Genomic DNA, 21567 nt, shown 5'->3' on the forward strand with positions numbered 1-21567 from the left:
TAGAGGATCAAGAATATTAAAAAGATATCTATCTTTAATACATTAAAAGAATTATAACACATGATAAAATTTGTTGTTTACACCTGACCTTGAATATAGCATTAACGTTCAAGTTTTACTAGTAATAGTTCTTTAAAAGGGCTTTCATATTGCGTTGTTTTTAGTCGACTAAATATGCTTAAATGTAACCACATGTGCTTATACAGTATACTTTTTATTAGGCTTAGACTTTGTCAAAATGAGTAATGTGAATTCGAAGTTGAAATTACAATAACAAAGTTAAATGCGTTTGAAATAATAGTAAGCTAGGTAATTGTAACCTCTGTTGAATGACTCCTGCAATTATATGCTATTTAAAATACATTTCATGCAAAGAAGACATTAGCACACTTCAATATATAAAAGATGAAAGGTATAAGATAATCATATACGTTTTGTGAAATTCATATGAAGTATTGTTCTTTCTTCATGCGTATGTGTCAATTTCAAATGGGGTAGTATACTTTATATAAACTTTGTCAAATTAAATAATGTGAATCTGAATTTGAGATTGCGTTGAGAAATGAAATGCCATGTAATTAAAACCTGTATTGAATGACCTCTTCAAATATATACTGTGTAAAATACATTAAATGCAACATAAGACAACGGTACATTTCAATATGCAAGTTAAAAGGTAAGAGGTAGTCCTGCAAATTTGTAAATCTTCATATGAAGTACTGTTCTTCACGTGTACATGCCAAGTTCAAATGGGGCACTATTGGCCACTATTTGCTAAAGTCCAATCATTATAAACTTATATTGTCTTGTTAAATATACAGATTCAAGATGAATGTGCTGCTGGGGTTATGAAAGCTGTTGTTGTAGGTGGTTCTTTTTCGGTCTATGATACTTGCTAACTATCTGTAAATAGTAAATGAAATCAATTAGAAGCGTATTAGAATGTTAAAGTGTTAAACGTGTGTGTATGTGTGTGTGCGCGCGCGCGTGCGTGTGTGTGTGTGTGTGTTTTTTTTTTTTTTTGTAGAGATTACTTACTGTCGTGAGATGATTGGGAAGTGTATCGCTTGGCAGCTTGGCGTGTACTATATTGTGAACTTGTGGTATTAGTGTCTGTTGTCGTGAGAGGAATGGAGGGGTGTGGAAGGGGAGTTGCTAACTGTGTAGAGGTGGAGTTAGTCGTGTCTTTCTCCTGCGCTGTGGATTGCGCATGGTGTTGTTTATTGACTGTTCTCAGATAATAGTTTTTTATAAAATGGATGATTTTATTAAATAAAATATTGGTTTTATCTGTTATTTCATTAATGTTATAATTAGGGTTGGCATATTGGTCTACTGTTATATATAGTTCTTCAGTAATATTGAGTAAGGGTCCTTTGGGGTTTGTGCTTAATATTATCATGTCATTATATATATTAGTAAAGTTATGTTTGTAATCAACCATGTGTTGTCCTATTGCCGAAAAATGAATGTTCGCGACACATCAAGGTTTTATAAAAAGTTAACACTGGTGTCACAGAGACCAAATCTATACACTATTTATGCGAATTCTACTATTTCACTTGAAATTGAAGTTAAATTCACTTGAACAAAGAATATTTTAAAAAAAAAACATTATTAAATTTAGTATTGATAAGGTGGATCTCTTTCTTTCTATGACATACTATAGATATCAATACAGAACATCATGAAATTTATTAATCAAGACTATACCTTTTGTCACTACCTAATACTATCGTGCTATAGTAATAATATTACTTTCCGCACTGAATGTTCGCGACACATCAAGGTTTTATAAAAAGTTAACACTGGTGTCACAGAGACCAAATCTATACACTATTTATGCGAATTCTACTATTTCACTTGAAATTGAAGTTAAATTCACTTGAACAAATAATTAATGGCAGCTTAGCAAAACATAGCTCCGCCGTCGGCAAGGTGAGAGTCCTGAATGAGAGACTGCGCCCTCGGCAGTGGTTTTTACAAGGAGGCACTTTCCCCTCTCCCCAAATCTGTATATGGGCTATTCACGGCACATTAAAGGTTTAATGGTACGACTATCAGGTGACCAGTATTCACCTGACATGATCGAGACATATCCGTACGATATCCTTCGTTGGATCTCCTTTAATTAATTAATGTTTGTCATGCCTCTCCCTCTCTGCTAGGGTGAAGTCCCGTCTCGAGAATGTGTGGTGACGATAACCAAATGGCCCTCGGTAATTTTGCACGCAGAAATGACACGGTATTCTTTCTCCCAATATAATATAAAATAATACCAATATAAATGGTCCGTTATTAGACATTATAAATTTTCCAGCTAACTCATTCCTGGTTGCCAGCGTTTCGCCCTCGTGTGCGAGGCTGGGCTCATCAGTTGGTACCTAGCACACCTACCAAGACGCTGGCTAGTGCATACCGTGGTAGGTGTGCTAGGTACCAACTGATGAGCCCAGCCTAGCACACGAGGGCGAAACGCTGGCAACCAGGAATGAGTTAGCTGGAAAATTTATAATGTCCAATAACGGACCATTTATATTGGTATTATAAATTTACTCATTCGGAACAAATATTTCAGATTTCCTATGGGAATCAACATCTATATCATCTGATGGCCAAGCAGGCATCAATTTTTGATAATGGGACAAAGTGTCTCATAGTGCATTGGCACTGCCGGTGGCTACAATTAGCTTACGCAGTGGCCTCCACGGTATGCACTAGCCAGCGTCTTGGTAGGTGTGCTAGGTACCAACTGATGAGCCCAGCCTAGCACACGAGGGCGAAACGCTGGCAACCAGGAATGAGTTAGCTGGAAAATTTATAATGTCCAATAACGGACCATTTATATTGGTATTATAAATTTACTCATTCGGGACAAATATTTCAGATTCCCTATGGGAATCAACATCTATATCATTCTTTCTCCCTCCAAAAGTTAACAAGTAAGAGGACATTGGAGACTCGAAATAAATGACCCAGTTATATTTATCTGTTTTAAATCGGGAAACAGCTCCAGAATTCAAATTTGATTAAATTTTGCATCGTAGATAATTAGGTTGGCTAGTCTGAATTAAAGATGGCTTCCATATTTCGCTTCGAAAAAATTAGTTTTCCCCCCATTCTCTTAGTCGTGAGGAAGGGATGTCTCCCCTCGAGTTACGTCATGGGAAACCACCGATTGCAGCCTCGCCCGAGTTTGGGTAGGCTTGACTTCTGCTGCGTAGCACCGTAACACAAAAGGAAGTATTGCGCAATATATTGCAATCCATGAAAATCTGTATAATAAATTTAAAACTATAATCTATCAGCTTCATTGCCCGTATTGATGAATTAAGAATGCAAGCATGCAAGCATTCTTCATGCTTGCAAATTTAAAAGACTTGTATTATCTATCTTAATGATATGGATGCTAATTAGTTTCGGTATCCCTTTCCTTAAATAGCATTGCATCTGTAATTTGAAAGATCGGTATTAACCAGAGGTCCTTGGATCATGCCCCTGTCGGGTGCAGTATATGCACATTTAAAACGTTCAGACATTTAAACACTTGGAGTAATGATCTTATGGATTTCAGTTCCCAAATGAGACTATAGCTGGTCACAGAATTCATTTAACTTTATATTGAAAGATAATGTAGCTGCATTCAAATGGACACTTAATCAAATGAAAGTAACATAAAATGTCATTGTCTAATAATCCCACAAGAGAATCGTTATAAAAATATGTACACTGAAACCTCATTAGTGCATTCCTTATTAACATGTTTCCCTGCTTAGCATGTTGTAAATTCGAAGTCCTGATTCTCATCGTATTAAATCTATATAGAAATACTTTGCTTATTGCGTCACAAATTTTTGCTATTCCTGCTTAATATGATCACATTTTTCCTAGCCCTGGAATGTGACTTCCAACTCAGGTAAGAAAGAGCCCTCCCCTCAATTGCGTGATAACAGGAAAAGACTTTGAATTTCTGAACTTCACAGGATGTTGCAACTTCAGGGAGCAGGCTGTTTGCCTCAGGAATGTTCAGTTTTGCTTGCCGGTTGGTAGCAAAATTGCTGAGTAACACGGTGAGCCTTTACATTTCACATTCCATTCAGAAATTAGAAATCTATTTTGTATTGAGTGGTACAAATATTTCTCCTTGATAACATAATCGTCTGAAGTTGACTAGTTTGGTGGATATTTGTCTTGTGACAGCCTAGTTATGGATTTGGAAAAAGTTGTGAAATTCCATACTAACGAAGATAAGATTAAAACCTATCAGAAAGTGGACTGGCACCCGCATCTTTAAGCACACAGAGGTAGCGTGGATATTGAAACTCTTGCTTTCGAGTTTTAACTCGATCATTCAGATTGATTAATCGAAGTTCTTTCGATTCCAAATGGCAACCAAAGTCACAGTCCCACATAGTCGAGGTTGAATGTAACCTCCAGTTCATTTTCTAAGAGTGTGACCAGAAAATAACATTTAATAACCCACTGGTGCAAAGTAAAAGTCTTCTATAACCATTTGTTTTAGAAAGATTATGATCTGCAGTAATACTTTGATATTTTTATATTATATCATTGGTCAGGTACATCCTGCTACTGTATGCGACAACAGACGGTACTACCTGCGACTGTCTGGCCGAGGGTTGGACGGCTGTTACCTAACCTGACAAACTAAGGGAGAACCAATGGCTGTGAGCAGAGGTGTTCACTCTTATGGGGCTTGTTGAAGCCATTGTGTAGGAAATGACACATAACTTCAGCTGGAAGCTGCTGCCTTGCAGATGTGGCAGGGGACTGCTAAAGGCTGAGGGAGATAACCCTGACAGAAAATCTTCTCTAACGTTAGGCCTAGCGAGTCAGTTGGAGAGTAACTGCAATCACTTTCAGCACTTATATGTGCCTTGGATAAAAAAAGGATGACATAATGAAGAACGTCAAGGAAACCTTTGGTGAACTAAATGCAATGGCCTTCGCTGATGGTGTCATGATCTGGGGAGAAACTGAGGAACAAGTACAGTCTAGACTCAGTAAATGGAACCTTAAGTTCCAGGAAAGATAAGCAAACTCAGAACAGTAGTGATGGCAATAAATAGGGAGGGACGACGACCAGCGAACATCATGCTAGGAAACTATCCACTAGAAAGTGTGGAAAGTTTTACATACCTCAGCAGTGTAATATCTCGAGATACACTAGCCACAAAGTAGGTGGCAAATAGAGTGCAGAAGAGCTCTCGGTTTTACCAGCAAGTACGAACACTCCTCTGGGATCCTGAAGTACCAACAATATCAAAGCTAGTGTTATTCATTCAGTACTTCATACCAATCTTAACTTGTTGTTGTTTGAGTCATCAGTCCATAGACTGGTTTGATGCAGCTCTCCATGCCACTCTATCCTGCGCTAACCTTTTCATTTCTACGTAACTATTGCATCCTACACCTGCTCTAATCTGCTTGTCATATTCATACCTTGGTCTGCCCCTACCGTTCTTACCACCTACACTTCCTTCAAAAACCAACTGAACAAGTCCTGGGTGTCTTAAGATGTGTCCTATCATTCTATCTCTTCTTTTTGTCAAATTTAGCCAAATCGATCTCCTCTCACCAACTCGATTCAGTATCTCTTCATTCGTGATTCGATCTATCCATCTCGCCTTCAGCATTCTTCTGTAACACCACATTTCAGAAGCTTCTATTCTCTTTCTTTCTGAGCTAGTTATCGTCCATGTTTCACTTCCATACAATGCCACGCTCCACACGAAAGTCTTCAAAAACATCTTTCTAATTCCGATATCAATGTTTGAAGTGAGCAAATTTCTTTTCTTAAGAAAGCTCTTCCTTGCTTGTGCTAGTCTGCATTTTATGTCCTCCTTACTTCTGCCATTGTTAGTTATTTTACTACCCAAGTAACAATATTCATCTACTTCCTTTAAGACTTCATTTCCTAATCTAATATTTCCTACATCACTTGCCTTCGTTCGACTGCACTCCATTACTTTTGTTTAGGACTTATTTATTTTCATCTTGTACTCCTTACCCAAGACTTCATCCATACCATTCAGCAACTTCTCGAGATCTTCTGCAGTCTCAGATAAAATAACAATATCATCGGCAAATCTCAAGGTTTTGATTTCCTCTCCTTGGACTGTGATTCCATTTCCAAATCTCTCTTTGATTTCCTTTACTGCCTGTTCTATGTAAACATTGAAAAGGAGAGGGGACAAACTGCAGCCTTGCCTCACTCCTTTCTGGATTGCTGCTTCTTTTTCAAAGCCCTCGATTCTTATCACTGCAGACTGATTTTTATACAGATTGTAGATAATTCTTCGTTCTCGATATCTGATCCCTATCATCTTCAGAATCATAAATAGCTTGGTCCAATCAACATTATCGAATGCCTTTTCTAGATCTACAAATGCCATCGACGTGGGCTTGTCCTTCTTGATTCGATCCTCTAAGATCAGACGTAAAGTCGGTATTGCTTCACGTGTGCCTACATTTCTTCTGAAGCCAAATTGATCTTCTCCCAACTCAGCTTCTACTTGTTTTTCCATTCTTCTGTAAATAATACGTGTTAAAATTTTGCAGGCATGAGATACTAAACTAATGGTGCGGTAGTTTTCACACCTGTCAGCACCGGCTTTCTTGGGAATAGGTATAACAACATTCTTCCGAAAATCGTATGGGACTTCTCCTGTCTCATACATCTTGCACACTAAATGAAATAACCTTGCCATGCTGGTTTCTCCTAAGGCAGTCAGTAATTCAGAGGGAATGTCATCAATTCCAGGTGCCTTGTTCCTATTGAGGTCACTCACAGCTCTGTCAAACTCTGACCTCAAAATTGGGTCTCCCATTTCATCAGCATCAACAGCCTCTTCATGTTCCAGAACCAAATTATCTAAATCTTTACCTTGATACAACTGTTGGATATGCTCCTGCCATCTTTCTGCTTTGTCTTCTTTCCCTAGAAGTGGCTTTCCATCTGAGCTCTTAATATTCATACACCTAGATTTCCTTTCTCCAAAGGTTTCCTTGATTTTCCTGTATGCAGCATCTACCTTACCCAGGACCATACAGCCTTCGACATCCTTGCACTTCTCCTTCAGCCATTCTTCCTTAGCTACCTTGCACTTTCTATCCACTTGATTCCTTAATCGCCTGTATTCTTTTCTGCCCTGTTCATTTCTAGCATTCTTGTAGTTTCGTCGTTCATCAATCAGGTCTAGTATCTCCTGAGTTATCCACTGATTCTTAGTTGATCTTTTCTTCCTTCCTAACATTTCTTCAGCAGCCCTACTGACTTCATTGTTCATGACTCTCCACTCTTCCTCTATAGTGTTTCCTTCAGCCTTTTCATTTAGTCCTTGTGCAACATGTTCCTTGAAACAATCCCTCACACTCTTTTCTTTCAACTTGTCTAGATCCCATCTTTTTGCATTCTTTCCTTTCTTCAATTTCTTCAACTTCAGATGGCATTTCATGACAAACAAGTTATGGTCAGAGTCCACGTCTGCTCCTGGGAAAGTTTTGCAATCCAACACCTGGTTTCTGAATCTCTGCCTAATCATAATGAAGTCTATTTGATACCTTCCTGTGTCTCCAGGTCTCGTCCATGTATACAGCCGTCGTTTGTGGTGTTTGAACCAAGTATTGGCAAGGACTAAATTATGATCAGTGCAGAATTCAACCAGCTGACTTCCTCTTTCGTTCCTTTGTCCCAATCCAAATTCTCCTACTGTATTACCTTCTCTTCCTTGGCCTACCACTGCATTCCAGTCTCCCATCACAATTAGATTCTCGTCACCTTTTACATATTGTATTAAATCATCTATTTCCTCATATATTCTTTCGATTTCTTCATCATCCGCTGAACTAGTAGGCATATAGACCTGCACTATTGTGGTGGGCATTGGTTTGGTGTCTATCTTGACGACAATAATTCTTTCACTATGCTGGTCGTAGTAGCTTACCCGCTGCCCTATTTTCTTATTCATTATTAAACCAACTCCTGCATTTCCCCTGTTTGATTTTGTGTTGATAATTCGGTAATCGCCTGACCAAAAATCTTGTTCTTCCTGCCAACGTACTTCACTTATACCAACTACATCTAACTTATGGTATTAACTTATGGTATTGAAACCTGCACCCTCACTAAGAAAGGCTCATCAAGGTTGCAGGCATTCGAGGTGAAGTTCCTTAGGTCCACAATTCAAAAAACCAAACTGGACAAGTTACGGAGTGATGTGGTTAGGAAGGAAGCTGGGATTGTTGCATCATTGTTAGACCGGGTCAGCATGTCCAGACTGAGGTGGTTTGAGCATGTTTGAGGATGGCGCCAACAAGGACAGCATATGTTAACTTGGAGAGGCATGTGATAGGGAAACATGGTGGGAAGACCAAGAACCCACTGGATGGACATCATAAAGGCGGACATTGCAAATCGGGGAAGGACACTGGAGGACTTCATTAACAACAGAACGTATCTCAGTAAGACATAATGGAAGAGGCTTGCCAACAGTACCCAGGAAACTGGAACTGTAAAAATGATGATGGTGATCATATCATATCTGTTTTTTTTTTTTTTTTTTTTTTTTTACAACTTTCAGTGCTATGTTATTTATTTATTTGTTTGTTTGTTTGTTTATTTATTTATTTATTTATTTATTTATTTATTTATTTATTTATTTATTTAATACAGGCTAAGGAGGGCCATTTTATAACCCCCAGCAGAAAAGGTTTTCATATTTGTGCTCTCACGTTTTTCACACCTTTTTATATTCTCCGCTCGTCTTTGGAAACAGTAGATGTAGTGAAATGCTATCTTATTGGAAAAAGTCTTATCTAGTGTTTCCATATCCCTGTTGGATAGTGTTTATTCGTGTGTTCAGCAGTACGTTATCTCGCTTAACACGTTCGTTTTCCTTATCCCCTGCAGAAATGTCTTAACGAGGTTTGACTATATATAAAAGACTGTCTTTATGGTGAACAGATGAGTATAGCTGCAATGAATAGCCGAAACTAGTTCTGTTCAATCACGGCCGACTTGATGCGTCTCTCTAGCTGGCTCCTTACCGGCCTTGACAATCGGGTCCACGTACTGTAATCGGAGTAGTTACACAGCTCGACACGTGGCGCTGGCGGCCGACCTATTTGCGGTAGAAATGCATACTTCTTTATGGAAAATATATTGACTTTGATTGCCGATTTATTGTAATTTAGAGTTATGGAGAATGTTACCTAGGTTAATACTGTTAAAAATGATTAATCCTAAGGGTTACTTTCGTTGATATTTGCCAAAATGATGTCGTGAAATGAAACTGCAGGGGATGGAGTAGTCCAACTGATGTTCATTAATTGTGAGGAATAATAGTAATCACTTTTATTATCATGGCACTTAGATACATAGCAGAACTTACCACAATACTTTTGTCTTCTGATGTTAATATTGAGATTAAGTGTCATTGTTCAATTAGAGTTTTAACATTCTTCAAACACTGCTCTCAGGAATGGGTCTGGACAAAATATAAAAGTCTTACTTTTTCCATATTCGTTGTATGCATAACATAAATATTTTGACTCAGACATGTTTAAATTTTAATTTCAATATATATAGTTTCAGATTACATTTCATTCATACCTTTCACTAATATATTAAATACCAGGCAAGTTGGCCGTGCTAAATTCAGACAGTAATTTTTACCTGAAATGCAGTGGGGTGGAACAAGTTGGCCGCGCAGTGTGCAGCTGTGAGCTTGCATCCGGGAGATAGTGGATTTGTACCCCACTGTCGGCAGCCCTGGAGATAGTTTTCCGTGGTTTCCCATTTTCACATTAGGCTGTACCTTAATTAAGGCCACGGTCGGTTCCTTCCCACTGCTAGCCCTTTTCTATTCCACCACCGTCAAAAGACCTATCTGTGTCAGTACGACGTAAAACAAATAGCAAAAAAAGAAGAAGAATTTTAAATGAAAATTCAGTGAGAGAAAAGTATTTTGAGTAAATAAATTGTAAACTGTTCTCTGCTCGATGATGATGATGCTTGTTGTCTAGAGGGGCCTAACATCTAGGTCATCGGCCCCATTGCTCAGGTAACAACACTTCATACGTTGGCCTTACCGTCATAGCAGTAGTGATTCTTACTTGTCAGTGTTTAAATGTTAAAGTTCAGATTATCTTGGATTAAAATGTGTTGTGTTGCTGTCATATGGCAAATACGACACCGCCTAAAGGATTATTCTATGAATGAAAATTCATGGGTAAAAATACCTGATTAGTGTGATTAGCTACCACGGATTCAATTCCTGGCCATGCCACGAAATTTCAAAAGTGGTACGAAGGCTGGAACGGGCTCCACTCAGCCTTGGGAGTTCAACTGTGTAGAGGGAGGGTATCGATACCCACCTCAGACATCCTTGAAGTGGTTTTCCCTAGTTCCCCACATCTCCTCCAAGCAAATGCCGGGATGGTAACTAACTTAAGGCCACAACTGCTTCCTTCCCTCTTCCTTGTCTATGCCTTCCAATCTTCCCATCCCCAACACAAGGCCCCTGTTCAGCATAGAAGTTGCGGCCGCCTAGGCGAGGTACTGGTCATCCTTCCCAGTTGTATCCCATGACCCGCAGTCTCACGCTCCAGGACACTGCCCTTGAGGTGGTAGAGATGGGATCCCTCACTGAGTCCGAGAGAAAAGTCAACCCTGGAGGGGTAAACAGAGTAAGAAAGAAAGAAAGAAAAAAGAAAGAACGAAGGTAAATACCCAAAATAGAAATGGAAAACTAAGATGAGAGTGCTACCTGCTTTTAGCCACTCCGTAGTTTTGTCCTGGTCTGCAGAGAATTCGTGAAATGATAGTGTCTCTTTGCTCTTTTTTTCCTGTTCGGAATACAAAAAAGGCACACATCAATATATATTCGAATATTTCCTAACACAGTTAAAGAAAAGCAAATCACCACACCATTAAAAAACGAATTAGTGCATAAATTAAAGTCCTTGTTCAGGACGAAGTTACAGCGAGAAATCACTTTGTTCTTGTTTCCATAAAATTTCTGCTCGAAGTACGAAAAGGTGCACAAGAATGTCACAAAGTTCAAGATTTGTAAACTCAATTTAAAAAATATAATCACCACACTACATAATAAAAAATAAACTCACTAGCGCATAACTATCAGATCTCAATATCAAGCCAACAAGCACCTCATTGCGAACACATTGCCAACATTTACGACAGCAAAACCATATACAGTAGAACCTCGATAATTCAAAATCGGTTAATTCAAAATCCCGCCTAATTCGAAGAAGCTCTCGATCCCGGAAACATGAGATACAGTTTTGCATGTTATTTCAATTGTTTAATTCGAAATACGGATAATTCGTAATTCGAAGTACAATGTCGGCCCCATTACCGAAATTCAGACTTTTAATTCGAAACTGCCTTTACATTTTAAAACAATAATATGTTACATAGTAATTTCAACTCAAACTTTATCCGCTCCGTGTCATAATAGAACACGCGTTCCGGAACGTGGAGGGGTAGCTTTCCGCACTTACACTCACTTTGGTGGGTCTACAGTGCGCTTCATGATTGCTAAGTTGAATGAAATCGGAATTCTTTTGTATTCAACCTTTTAAGGAACGCCGTAATATCACGCGGAAAAACAGAATCCGCGAACACCGGCGATGCCGACAGTTGAAAAAAAAAGAACGTGGCTTATATAATAGATTCGTAGGCACTGAACAATATTGTCATTACTGGTGAAACTGCATTGCTTTATTTTAATGCGAGCCCAAACAGTCTTATGGTTTTAAAGGAGAAATTGCCAGCCAGGAAATCGTACAATGGTGAAGGATGGGGATCATAGCAGTGCGTTGCAATGCACATGGAAGTGAGATACTTTATCCCCTCGTCATAGTAAAGTTCGACCGGGCGAGTTGGCCGTGCGTGTAGAGGCGCGGCTGTGAGCTTGCATCCGTGAGATAGTAGGTTCAAATCCCACTATCGGCAGCCCTGAAAATGGTTTTCCATGGTTTCCCATTTTCACACCAGGCAAATGCTGGCCACGGCCGCTTCCTTCCAACTTCTAGGCCTTTCCTATCCCATCGTCTCCATAAGACCTATCTGTGTCGCTGCGACGTAAAGCCCATAGCAACAAAAAAATAGGAAAGTTCGAATAGCACAATGTTTTAAGGGCGTCGGGCACTTTCCATACCAGTACAAAGCATCTGAAAATGCAAACAGTACAGAAATCCAAAAAATAATGCATTTGCACAGGGGTACCGGCATTATTTATCCTTGTCTTTGAATTGTGCTATTTTTTTTCTTTCGTTGCGTGAGGTTATGTTTGTCAGTGATTTATCAAAGTCATTATTTGAACATTGTAAATGCACAATGTTGGATACATTTCGGAAATAGTTTTTTCCATGGCATTTGAAAGGTTTAAACTGTGAATCGAGGTGATTGCATGTATTAATGGGTCTTAGAATACTTTGTGACACGGCAAGTGTTTACATTTCTGAAGTACGAGAGAAGTGCCATGGCGGGAAATCATACAAGGATAGAGTCCTAAGAAAGTTTGATTTTAAGGGCATCGGGTACTTTCTGTGTAAATACAAGGCATCTAAAATGCATACAGTATAGTAATCCAATTAATAAAGCACTTGCACATGGGAGCCAGCATAGATTTCTCCTCGTCTTTGAATCGTGCTTTTTTTTTTTTCCTTTCTTTCGTTGCGTGATGTTATGTTTACCAGCGAGATAGCCGAATGCATTATTTGAATACTGTAAATGCACCTTCTTGAATACATTTTGGAAATACTTCTTTTTTTATGGCATTTGAAAGGTATAAACTGTGAATCAAGGTTAACTGCATGCAGTAACGGGCCTTAGAATATTTTGTAACGCGGCAATGGTTGGTACTTCTGAATTGCAAATTGGCGGTTAATTCGAAATCACATAATTCGAAGTCCGATTTTTGAGTCCCAACGACTTCGAATTAACGAGGTTTTACTGTAAATATGGAAATGCGTCAATTTGCGGTATACAGCTTCCTGTCAGTGGGTAGTAGGCCAGCGCTCCAGTGGCATTACGGTGAAACTTTCCAATTACAAGTTTTTGCTGCGCTTCACAAGCAATTGTCAAGGCTGGTATAAGGAACGCAGCGAGGGATCCAGTCGGCCGTGGTTCAGTGATATAAATTATGTATTGATTAGGTAGAAGAATAAATTAGAATTTGTAAAAAAAGTAAGTCATATCACTTTGATTACAATCCACACTTCACGCAACTGTCCTTGTTTACCATCGTCCTTGACATAATGTGATTATGACAGACAGACAGACAGTCAGACAGACAGACAATGTGCCATCGTAGACACTGACTACACTACTCTTAGAACACTCCTCTAATGCTTCTGTACGTTTCGAACTAGTACTAACGCTAAAACTTCAACTAAAATACTTCCTTCCATTTGAGTGTGGTGTTCCTCCTGTTGGTTAGGGTACAAGCCATTGTATGTTGATAAACGTCCTGAGAGTTGTCTTTCTGGGTTGCATAGGACGGGTCATGATAACAACACATTTAAATGACACACAAGGTGATGCAAATATTTAGCCGTAGGTGGGTCTATCTTGAAGTCATCTACAGCTTGTACAGGGTGATTAATTTGAAAATACAAAGCGGAATGCCGAGGATTAGGCGCGCTGGGAAGCGGAGACAGCGAGCGTAGTGCCCGCCATGACAAGCAGCCATAGTCGGCTCAAAGAAGCAGCATGATTACGCTTATAGAAACTAAACGAAACTGAAATCGCCGGCTACATAGATGCTCTGGCCAAATAAGTAAATGAATAAACAAATAAATCAACTAGGAAATTAAACTGAATTTGCCAGTAATAAATAAATATGTAAACAAATAAATAAATAAATCAACTAGGAAATTAAACTGAACTCACCAGTATTTACAGACAATGCTGAAAGTGATCTCCTTCAGCTACAATGCAAGCTTTACATCTTGTAATGATATTTCAAACCACAGTTTGTAGTTCATGGACACCGATAGAACGCACAATGGTCCTAATTTCTGTTTTTAATTCTTCTGCAGTTCGAGGATTATTCCTGTAAACCTTTCCTTTAAGATTTCCCCATAGATAAAAATCACATGTGCTTAAATCAGGCAAACGAGGGGGCCATAAGCCTTTACTGATGATCTGATCATCATCGAACATTTCCCGTAACCGTCGCATAGAGCTACGCGCCGTATGGGCCATTGCACTATCCTGCTGGAAATAGCCGTGCCTTTTCTCTTCTTCAGTCAGTTCAGCAAAATGGTTCCAGAATGTTGTGAATATAATGGTCAGAAGTAATCGTGTCCTGAAAAAATATTGGACCAGGCACTGATAGCGCACCACACACCCACCTTCACATCGTGCAGAGGTCTCGGCTGTAAAATGTGCGGGTTGTCTGTATCCCAGATTCTATTGTTCTGTGAATTGACATATCCACTCAAATGAAACCAGGCTTCGTCGCTCATAAAAAGAAAGTTCGGATCCACAACACCGTCGTGGACACTATTTATTAGCCAATTGCAAAATCGTATTCTTGCATTGAAATTGCAAAATCGTATTCTTGCATTGAAATCTGTAGGCAGTATGTTATGGACTGAATGAGTCCGATAAGATCATAAACGTAACAATTTTGTTGCATTACGTTCTGAAGAAGGTGAAATACCACTTTCCTGAGCTAATCTCCGAAGCGACTTATGTGGACTGACCTGGCGTCTTGTCTGTATATCTTCTAACCTCTCTTGTGTGAGAGCTGTTCTCCTTCGCTTCTTTTTCTTATTGCTTACAGAACCAGAACTACGCCACTTGTAAACGAGCTGATGCATGTAACGTTTTGATGGTACTGTCACACCGGGAAATTGTCTACGGAATTTTCGAAGGCACCTTTTAACTGGTTTCTTCTTCTTGTGCAAATAACACTCGACCAAAAATATTCTTTGCTCTAGAGTGTACTTAACCATCATGATAATAACCTCACAACACATCTTAAAAGTCCAATATTTTCTAACTAACTGAGGGACAGAGTGCTAAACAGCTGCGCATTGCAGTGAACACTTCTTATCTCGCCGTGTTGACAGAAGCCATATGATGCTCGCTCGGAACTTCCCACGGCATGCGAGAAGAAGTCGGAACACGTAAAATATTCTCCTTGTACTTAGCTTATACCCGCTCTACCTTCTTATTGTAATAGGAGTTTGTTTGTGTAAATGTTCTGCCCAGTGGTATGAGCATGTAAATTATATGTGAGAGATGAAAATTATGTGCAGATCTACTAAGTCATGTTTTCTTTGTTGTTTTTTTTTACACTGTTCTGTCTCTTTTCAACAATCTACAATCTTTGTTGTTCTTAATCTTCAGTAGAACTTCTTTAATTCGAAATCCAAGCACTAGGTACAATAGTTTGAAATATGAAAAATTTAAATAAACTAGGCTGCTGGTAAACAATAAATCAGTAATCCCAATATATTCTCTAATTTACATATTTAATAAGGCAAAATGACCAGACTGTGTGGATCAGATTGTTAAGGCGCTGGCTTTCTGATCGCAATTTGGCAGGTTTGATCCTGGCTCAGGCTGGTAGTATTTGAAAGTGCTTAAATACGTCGTGTCCCTCATGGACATTTTCATTACAAAGCCTAGTTCTAAACTTCAAAAAATTGTATTTGAAACATTACAGTTTAGGTCTACTCAACATAAAACCCTCAAAAACACCGGTAGTATCTCAGAGCTTGTCTATTGTACTATCAGAGTTGTCTGCATTAACTATTTCAACTATTTCACACTTTTCTTTTTACCGCACCATCCTTACTGCTACAATCACAGATGATGTATTCTTTGACATCTCTGCACTGCATCCTCGATTTGTGAAACTAAAAACTGCTTTCGAGTGCCCTCTAGTGACAGAATTTGTTACTAAATAGTACCACGAACATATAGCTATAACCAGGCCCGTAAAAATTGTGGGCAGGGATTTTAAATGATATACCATGCTTGTTTTTTAAATTTGAATTTAAGGATGTTACAATTTAAGAATTTAACTTGATATAGTTTATTTATACATGCTCTAATTATTATTATTATTATTATTATTATTATTGAGCATATAGAAGTTATGGGCTTAGACAGTTTCAAAAGTACAAAAGCTTGTGGAATCTACAGGCATTGACATTAGATTGTTAAAAGTTCTAATTACATATGAGTTTTCAGTGTTCATTTAAATAAAATTTCAATAAATGTTTGTTCCAATAATTTGAATTACTCAGCATCAAATTAGCCATTTTCTACTGTAATTGTAATATTTTATGGCCAATATAGGACCACTCCAGTTATTTATACAAAGAAAATTTAACTTTCCTATGCTTCCAATATTTCTTCATCCTCTCAGCTGCTGACATATTTTCTTCTACCTTTCGCCCTTGTATTAATTTTGGTTTGTAGTCTCACATGTGAGTTGTTGAGAATCTTAATCTTGTATGTTTTGTTCTTGAGATCATTTAATGTTATTTGTAGTTCATTAATATCATTCTTAATTCCTGTGATCCATTTAATCCTCGTATTGCTATTCCATAATGTTTCTACTAATTTTAGTTTCCAGTGTTCTAAGATGATGTCCAAAAAAGGAGATGTGTTTCTAATTGTGCTCAATACTGGTTTGATTTCCTCATAAACTGTGTTATTTGAAGCTGTTCTCCAATGCCCATTAACTTGATATAGTTTATTTATACACGCTCTAATTATTCTTTCTATCTTAAGTATTGTATCAGTTTCAGCTGTATTAACAGTTTTGAAAATAGTTTCACTTGCATAAGTCACCTCTGGCTGTGTGACAGTTTTATAATGTCTTAAATTTGCTGCTATTGATAAGCTTTTTTTATTCTATATGTTTGTAGTTACTTAATTTGCTTTGTTTAACATATTCATTCTGGTGTGCCAGGTTGGTTTTTCATTTAGATTATAAGTTATAATTTCACCTAAATACTTAAATTTATCAACAATTTTGATTTAATTTTCATCAATGTTAATTTTATTTTCAAGTGGTGGATCAGGTAACATAATTTCAGTTTTTTCAAAAGAAATTTTAAGACCTGGTATCTGTGCTATTTCCTGCAGAGATCTGATTTGATGCTCAGTTTCCTGAATATTGTTGGATAATAATACAAGGCCTACTGTATTTATTTTCAGCTCCCTATAAGCTTGCATCTGCTTCCTAGCCTTAACTTTTCAGTACTCGGAGAGATCATCTATTGTTCTTTCTCAACTTTGTATTGGTGATCTTGTTTACCTTCATGGTGTACCGGGCGAGTTGGCCGCACAGTTAGGGCCGTGCAGCTGTGAGCTTAAATCTGGGAGATGGTGGGTTCGAACCCACAGTCGGCAGCCCTGAAGATGGTTTTCCGTGGTTTCCCATTTTCACACCAGGCAAATGCTGGGGCTGTACCTTGATTAAGCTGCTTCCTTCCCACTCCTAACCCTTTCCTATCCCATCGTCGCCATAAGACCCGTCTGTGTTGGTGTACCATAAAGCAGATTGTATATGTAGGCCTTCATGGAGTTAAAACAATATTGTTCTTCCCAAAATTTGCTAGTTTGATCTCTTTTCCAAGTTTGTCAAGTATATTTTCAGTTATGATCGAAATACTACTAAAATTTATTCCCAGGTGGAGAAAAAATTGAATAGCACAAGGAGGGAGGAAAATAATATTGGGGAGCAAATAAGCAATGAACAAAGGAAGATCGGACAACTACAGACAGAGGAAGATCAGCAACAGAAATGGATCAAGTCTCGCAACTCTGGATTAAAAAGCCTTGCTATTGAATTGGGCTTAGAAGGTTTGTATTGAGTTGGCTTAACAGTAGAAGTAATTAAATACTAAGTTTGGGCATTAGTTTAAATTCTGCTCTGTGGCTACAAGCATACAGTAGTTCTCAGTCTGTGATTGTAAACTTAGTCGACACTGAGAAGTAGGGCTTCCTTTTTAACAACAACAACGACAAAAGTATTTGAATGTGCCCCTCTTTAAATTATAAATGGACATCTTTAGCCAGGCTGAATGGCTCAAACGGCAGGTTTGATCCTGGCTCAGTCTGGTGGCATTTGAAGGTGCTGAAATACGTCAGCCTCGTGTCGGTAGATTTACTGGCATGTAAAAGTACTCCTGTGGGACTAAATTCCAGCACCTCTGCGTTTCCAAAATCTGTAACAATAGCTAGTGGGGCGTAAAGTCAGTAACATTATTATTATTATTCTTTCTTTCTTTCTTTCTTTCTTTCTTTCTTTCTTTCTTTCGATACAGCCAACTTTGGGCTACAAATACACCAGCTACCTGCCACGTTTCTTCCTAAAGGTAATACCCTTCTCTTTACATTCTCACCAAAGGTTCTTTAACCTTTGGCCTCTCCTTTGCCGTTCATCCACGGAGATGTTTCGTGGTTTAACAGGTTTTTTTTCTCTGGATTACCCTGAGTTCCACAACTTTCTATCTGAAGATATTTCTATTTTGAATTCCTGTGGGCGTGATACCTCCTTCATTGAGATCTTTATGCACTTCGTTCAACCAGATTTTTCTTGAAGAATAATTAGTTTATATGCCAGTCTGTCTGGGCTCATTCTCTTCATATGTCCATAAAATGTCAGCCTCCTCCTCCTCAATGTAATAGACAAGAAAAATGTTCCACCGATCAATACTATTTATTGTGAATGAATTATTGCACTAGTACCGGTTTTGGCCTTTCTTGGCCATCATCAGCTAGCACACAAATTTACAGTCGTTAGACAAAATTACAAAGATGTTACGTTAGAGCATCCAGATGTCTAATGAAAAATGGAAGTAAAATATATTGCAGTATGTTGCGTTAAAATATCTCTGATTAAAAGTGGTGATGGTTATAATAAACTAAAACCTATTGATTGAGCATGGACATGGGTACATAAACACATTAAAATATATAGGCCACATCATAAGACACTAAAAAATATAGCACATTAAACACATTAAAACATGGTATATTTTAAAAACGTCTATTAAAATTTGAGTTCATGTTGCGTTGCATCCATTCTTCAATCCTCTTGTAGTTCTTGTGTTGATTAAGTTGTATTAGGTGATCATCGAGAATGTTCTATGGCTGATATACTTTGTATTGGTATGTTATAAGAACTCTTGTCATTAAAATTTGAAAACTGAGTACTGTGCAATTCAACTGTTGATGTAGTCCAGTAAGATTTATGTATACAGCGAGATAGGGTTTGATTTTAGAGCAGTTGGTGGTGACACCTCTCTCGTCTAAAATTATATGCATGTTGCATTGAACATTTTAATATAAATCTTCTTTCTCAAGTCCAAGTTGAAGCCCCATTCGAATTTGTATATCATTTTATTGTGCATATTTTATGCGGAACAACACATGACTAAATGTTTGTTCACTTTTTCAATGTGTCAAACATGGCTACATGCCTTCAAAAATGAACCGGCCGGTCATCAGTTAAAATATTATAGACTTAAGCCAATAATCACACTCTACTACAATTTTATATTAGAAGAACAGAATTTCTTTTAACAAGTTAATCCTTTTAATTAGAAATATTAAGGTGTACACCTATAGAAATACGACTTTTTTATCTTACTGACCTCCAGTCTATATATGTAAATACTATTTTAACCATATCATGTATATAACTACTATTGTAATCTTAACATAAGAGTCATGATCAATGTAACTTGTCTTTGTATAATTGTTCTTGGCTGATGATGACAGAGAATCTGTCGAAACCGGTACCAAATATACAAAAATTGTGATGTTTTAACAGAAATGTAAAACTTTCACACATATATAGTATTGAAAAGGTGGAACTTATCGTCCTTTCTTTGATGTATTTCCTCGTTTTGTCGATATATGGCTGAGTATGGCTGCTGGATAGTAGTTCTAATAATGATACCAGATGGCAGTACGGGGCACGGTGGCCAGTCATGTGCTGCTCTTTGGTCTATAATACAGTCATTCTCTTTGCAAGCGAGTCAAGCGAGTAATATTCTCTGTGGAGTAATCTAACCTCAGAAACATAGTCGTTCTACCCGGGGCAAGACCTGCAGAATTGGTCGTGTTGTGCCTTAATATTTGTTTTGGCCAAAATGTCAAAAAAGAAATATGATGCAGTGTTTAAAAGTGCTTATAGGTAAGAGTTTCCGTGTTTGAGTGAATCCAGAAAGGGACCAACGTTCACATTCTGTACTATATGTAGGTGTGATTTTTCAGTTCCACATGGCGGGAAATGCGATATACTCAAGCATATGCAAACGAGAAAATGTAAGGAGAGTGTCCATTGTGTAGAAAGGAACCAGAAACAGAACTTTTCATATAAAAACCAAGATGTAAATCCTGTGACGAATGCCGTGGCGTTATTTACGTCATTTATAGTAGAACATAACCTGCCTGTAAATTGTGCCGATCACGCGGGACCTTTGTTTCGCAAAATGTTTCTTGATCCGGAAATCGCTAAACGATATGGGTGTGCTAGAACGAAAACAGCGGCTATCATTACAGAAATGTGCTTGGAAGAAAGGGCGAAAATTGTATCACATTTGCAGGTGAATGCATTTTCTGTTGCTACTAATGGTAGCAATAAAAGTGACTTGAAGATATATCCCATTGTTGTAACATTTTTTAGGCTTGAACTTAATGAAATTCAGAGTTGTCTACTCTCTGTGCCTAATTTAGAAGGGGATGCTACTGGAGCTAACATTGCCAATCTTTTGCTCTCAACTTTTTGGGAATTCTGCATTCCATTAAAAAACTGCCTAGCTCATGGTGCTGATAATGCTCCAGTAATGGTAGGATTAAAGAATGGTGTGGCAGGATGTTTGAAGCGGGAAAATAGTAACATAATCATCGTAGGCTGCTCTTGTCACCTAATTAATCTTGCTGCCGAGAAGAGTGCGGCGTGCTTGCCCGTAAATGTACATGAAAGTATAATTGATATATTTTATTATCTGGAAAGGAGTGCAAAGAGGAAAGAAAAGTTCAGAGAATTTCAGACTTTACACAACACAGAGATCAGGAAAATTCTGAAGCATGTGTCTACTCGATGGTTATCACTAAGAAGGTGTTTATATAGGATTTTGCTTCAGTGGGACCCTTTGGTTACATTATTCAGGAGCGAAATTGTGAGTAAGGATTCTCAGATGGGAACTTTGAAGACTTAAAAATTCCTAAGCACAGTTTAAGTGCAGATGTGTCTTGTGTGTCTGAAAACGATAAGGATTGTCATAACATTTCACTCACTCCTCAATTAAATGGAAAACTCAGTCATCAGTTTCACTAAAAAAAATGAAACTACAGTAGAACCTCGATAATTCGAAATCGGTTAATTCAAAATCCTGCCTAGTTCGAAGCAGCTCTCGTTCCTGGAAACATGAGATATAGTTTTGTATGTTATTACAATTGTTTAATTTGAAATACGGATATTTCGTAATTCGAAGTACAATGTCGGCCCCATTACCGAAATTCAGACTTTTAATTCGAAACTG

General features: G+C 38.0%; 1 protein-coding gene across 1 annotated transcript in view; it reads left to right on the forward strand.

Annotated features, from left to right (window-relative positions):
* Positions 1 to 21567, forward strand: part of rad50 (DNA repair protein rad50) — a 266867-nt gene that overhangs the window by 77243 nt on the left and 168057 nt on the right. The window contains exon 8 of the mRNA XM_067142492.2: positions 17704 to 17875. Within this exon, the coding sequence (XP_066998593.2) occupies positions 17704 to 17875 (172 nt within the window). The remainder of the gene's footprint in view (positions 1 to 17703; positions 17876 to 21567) is intronic.

This window comes from Anabrus simplex, chromosome 3 (genome assembly GCF_040414725.1).
Source record: "Anabrus simplex isolate iqAnaSimp1 chromosome 3, ASM4041472v1, whole genome shotgun sequence".
NCBI classification, from domain to species: domain Eukaryota; kingdom Metazoa; phylum Arthropoda; class Insecta; order Orthoptera; family Tettigoniidae; genus Anabrus; species Anabrus simplex.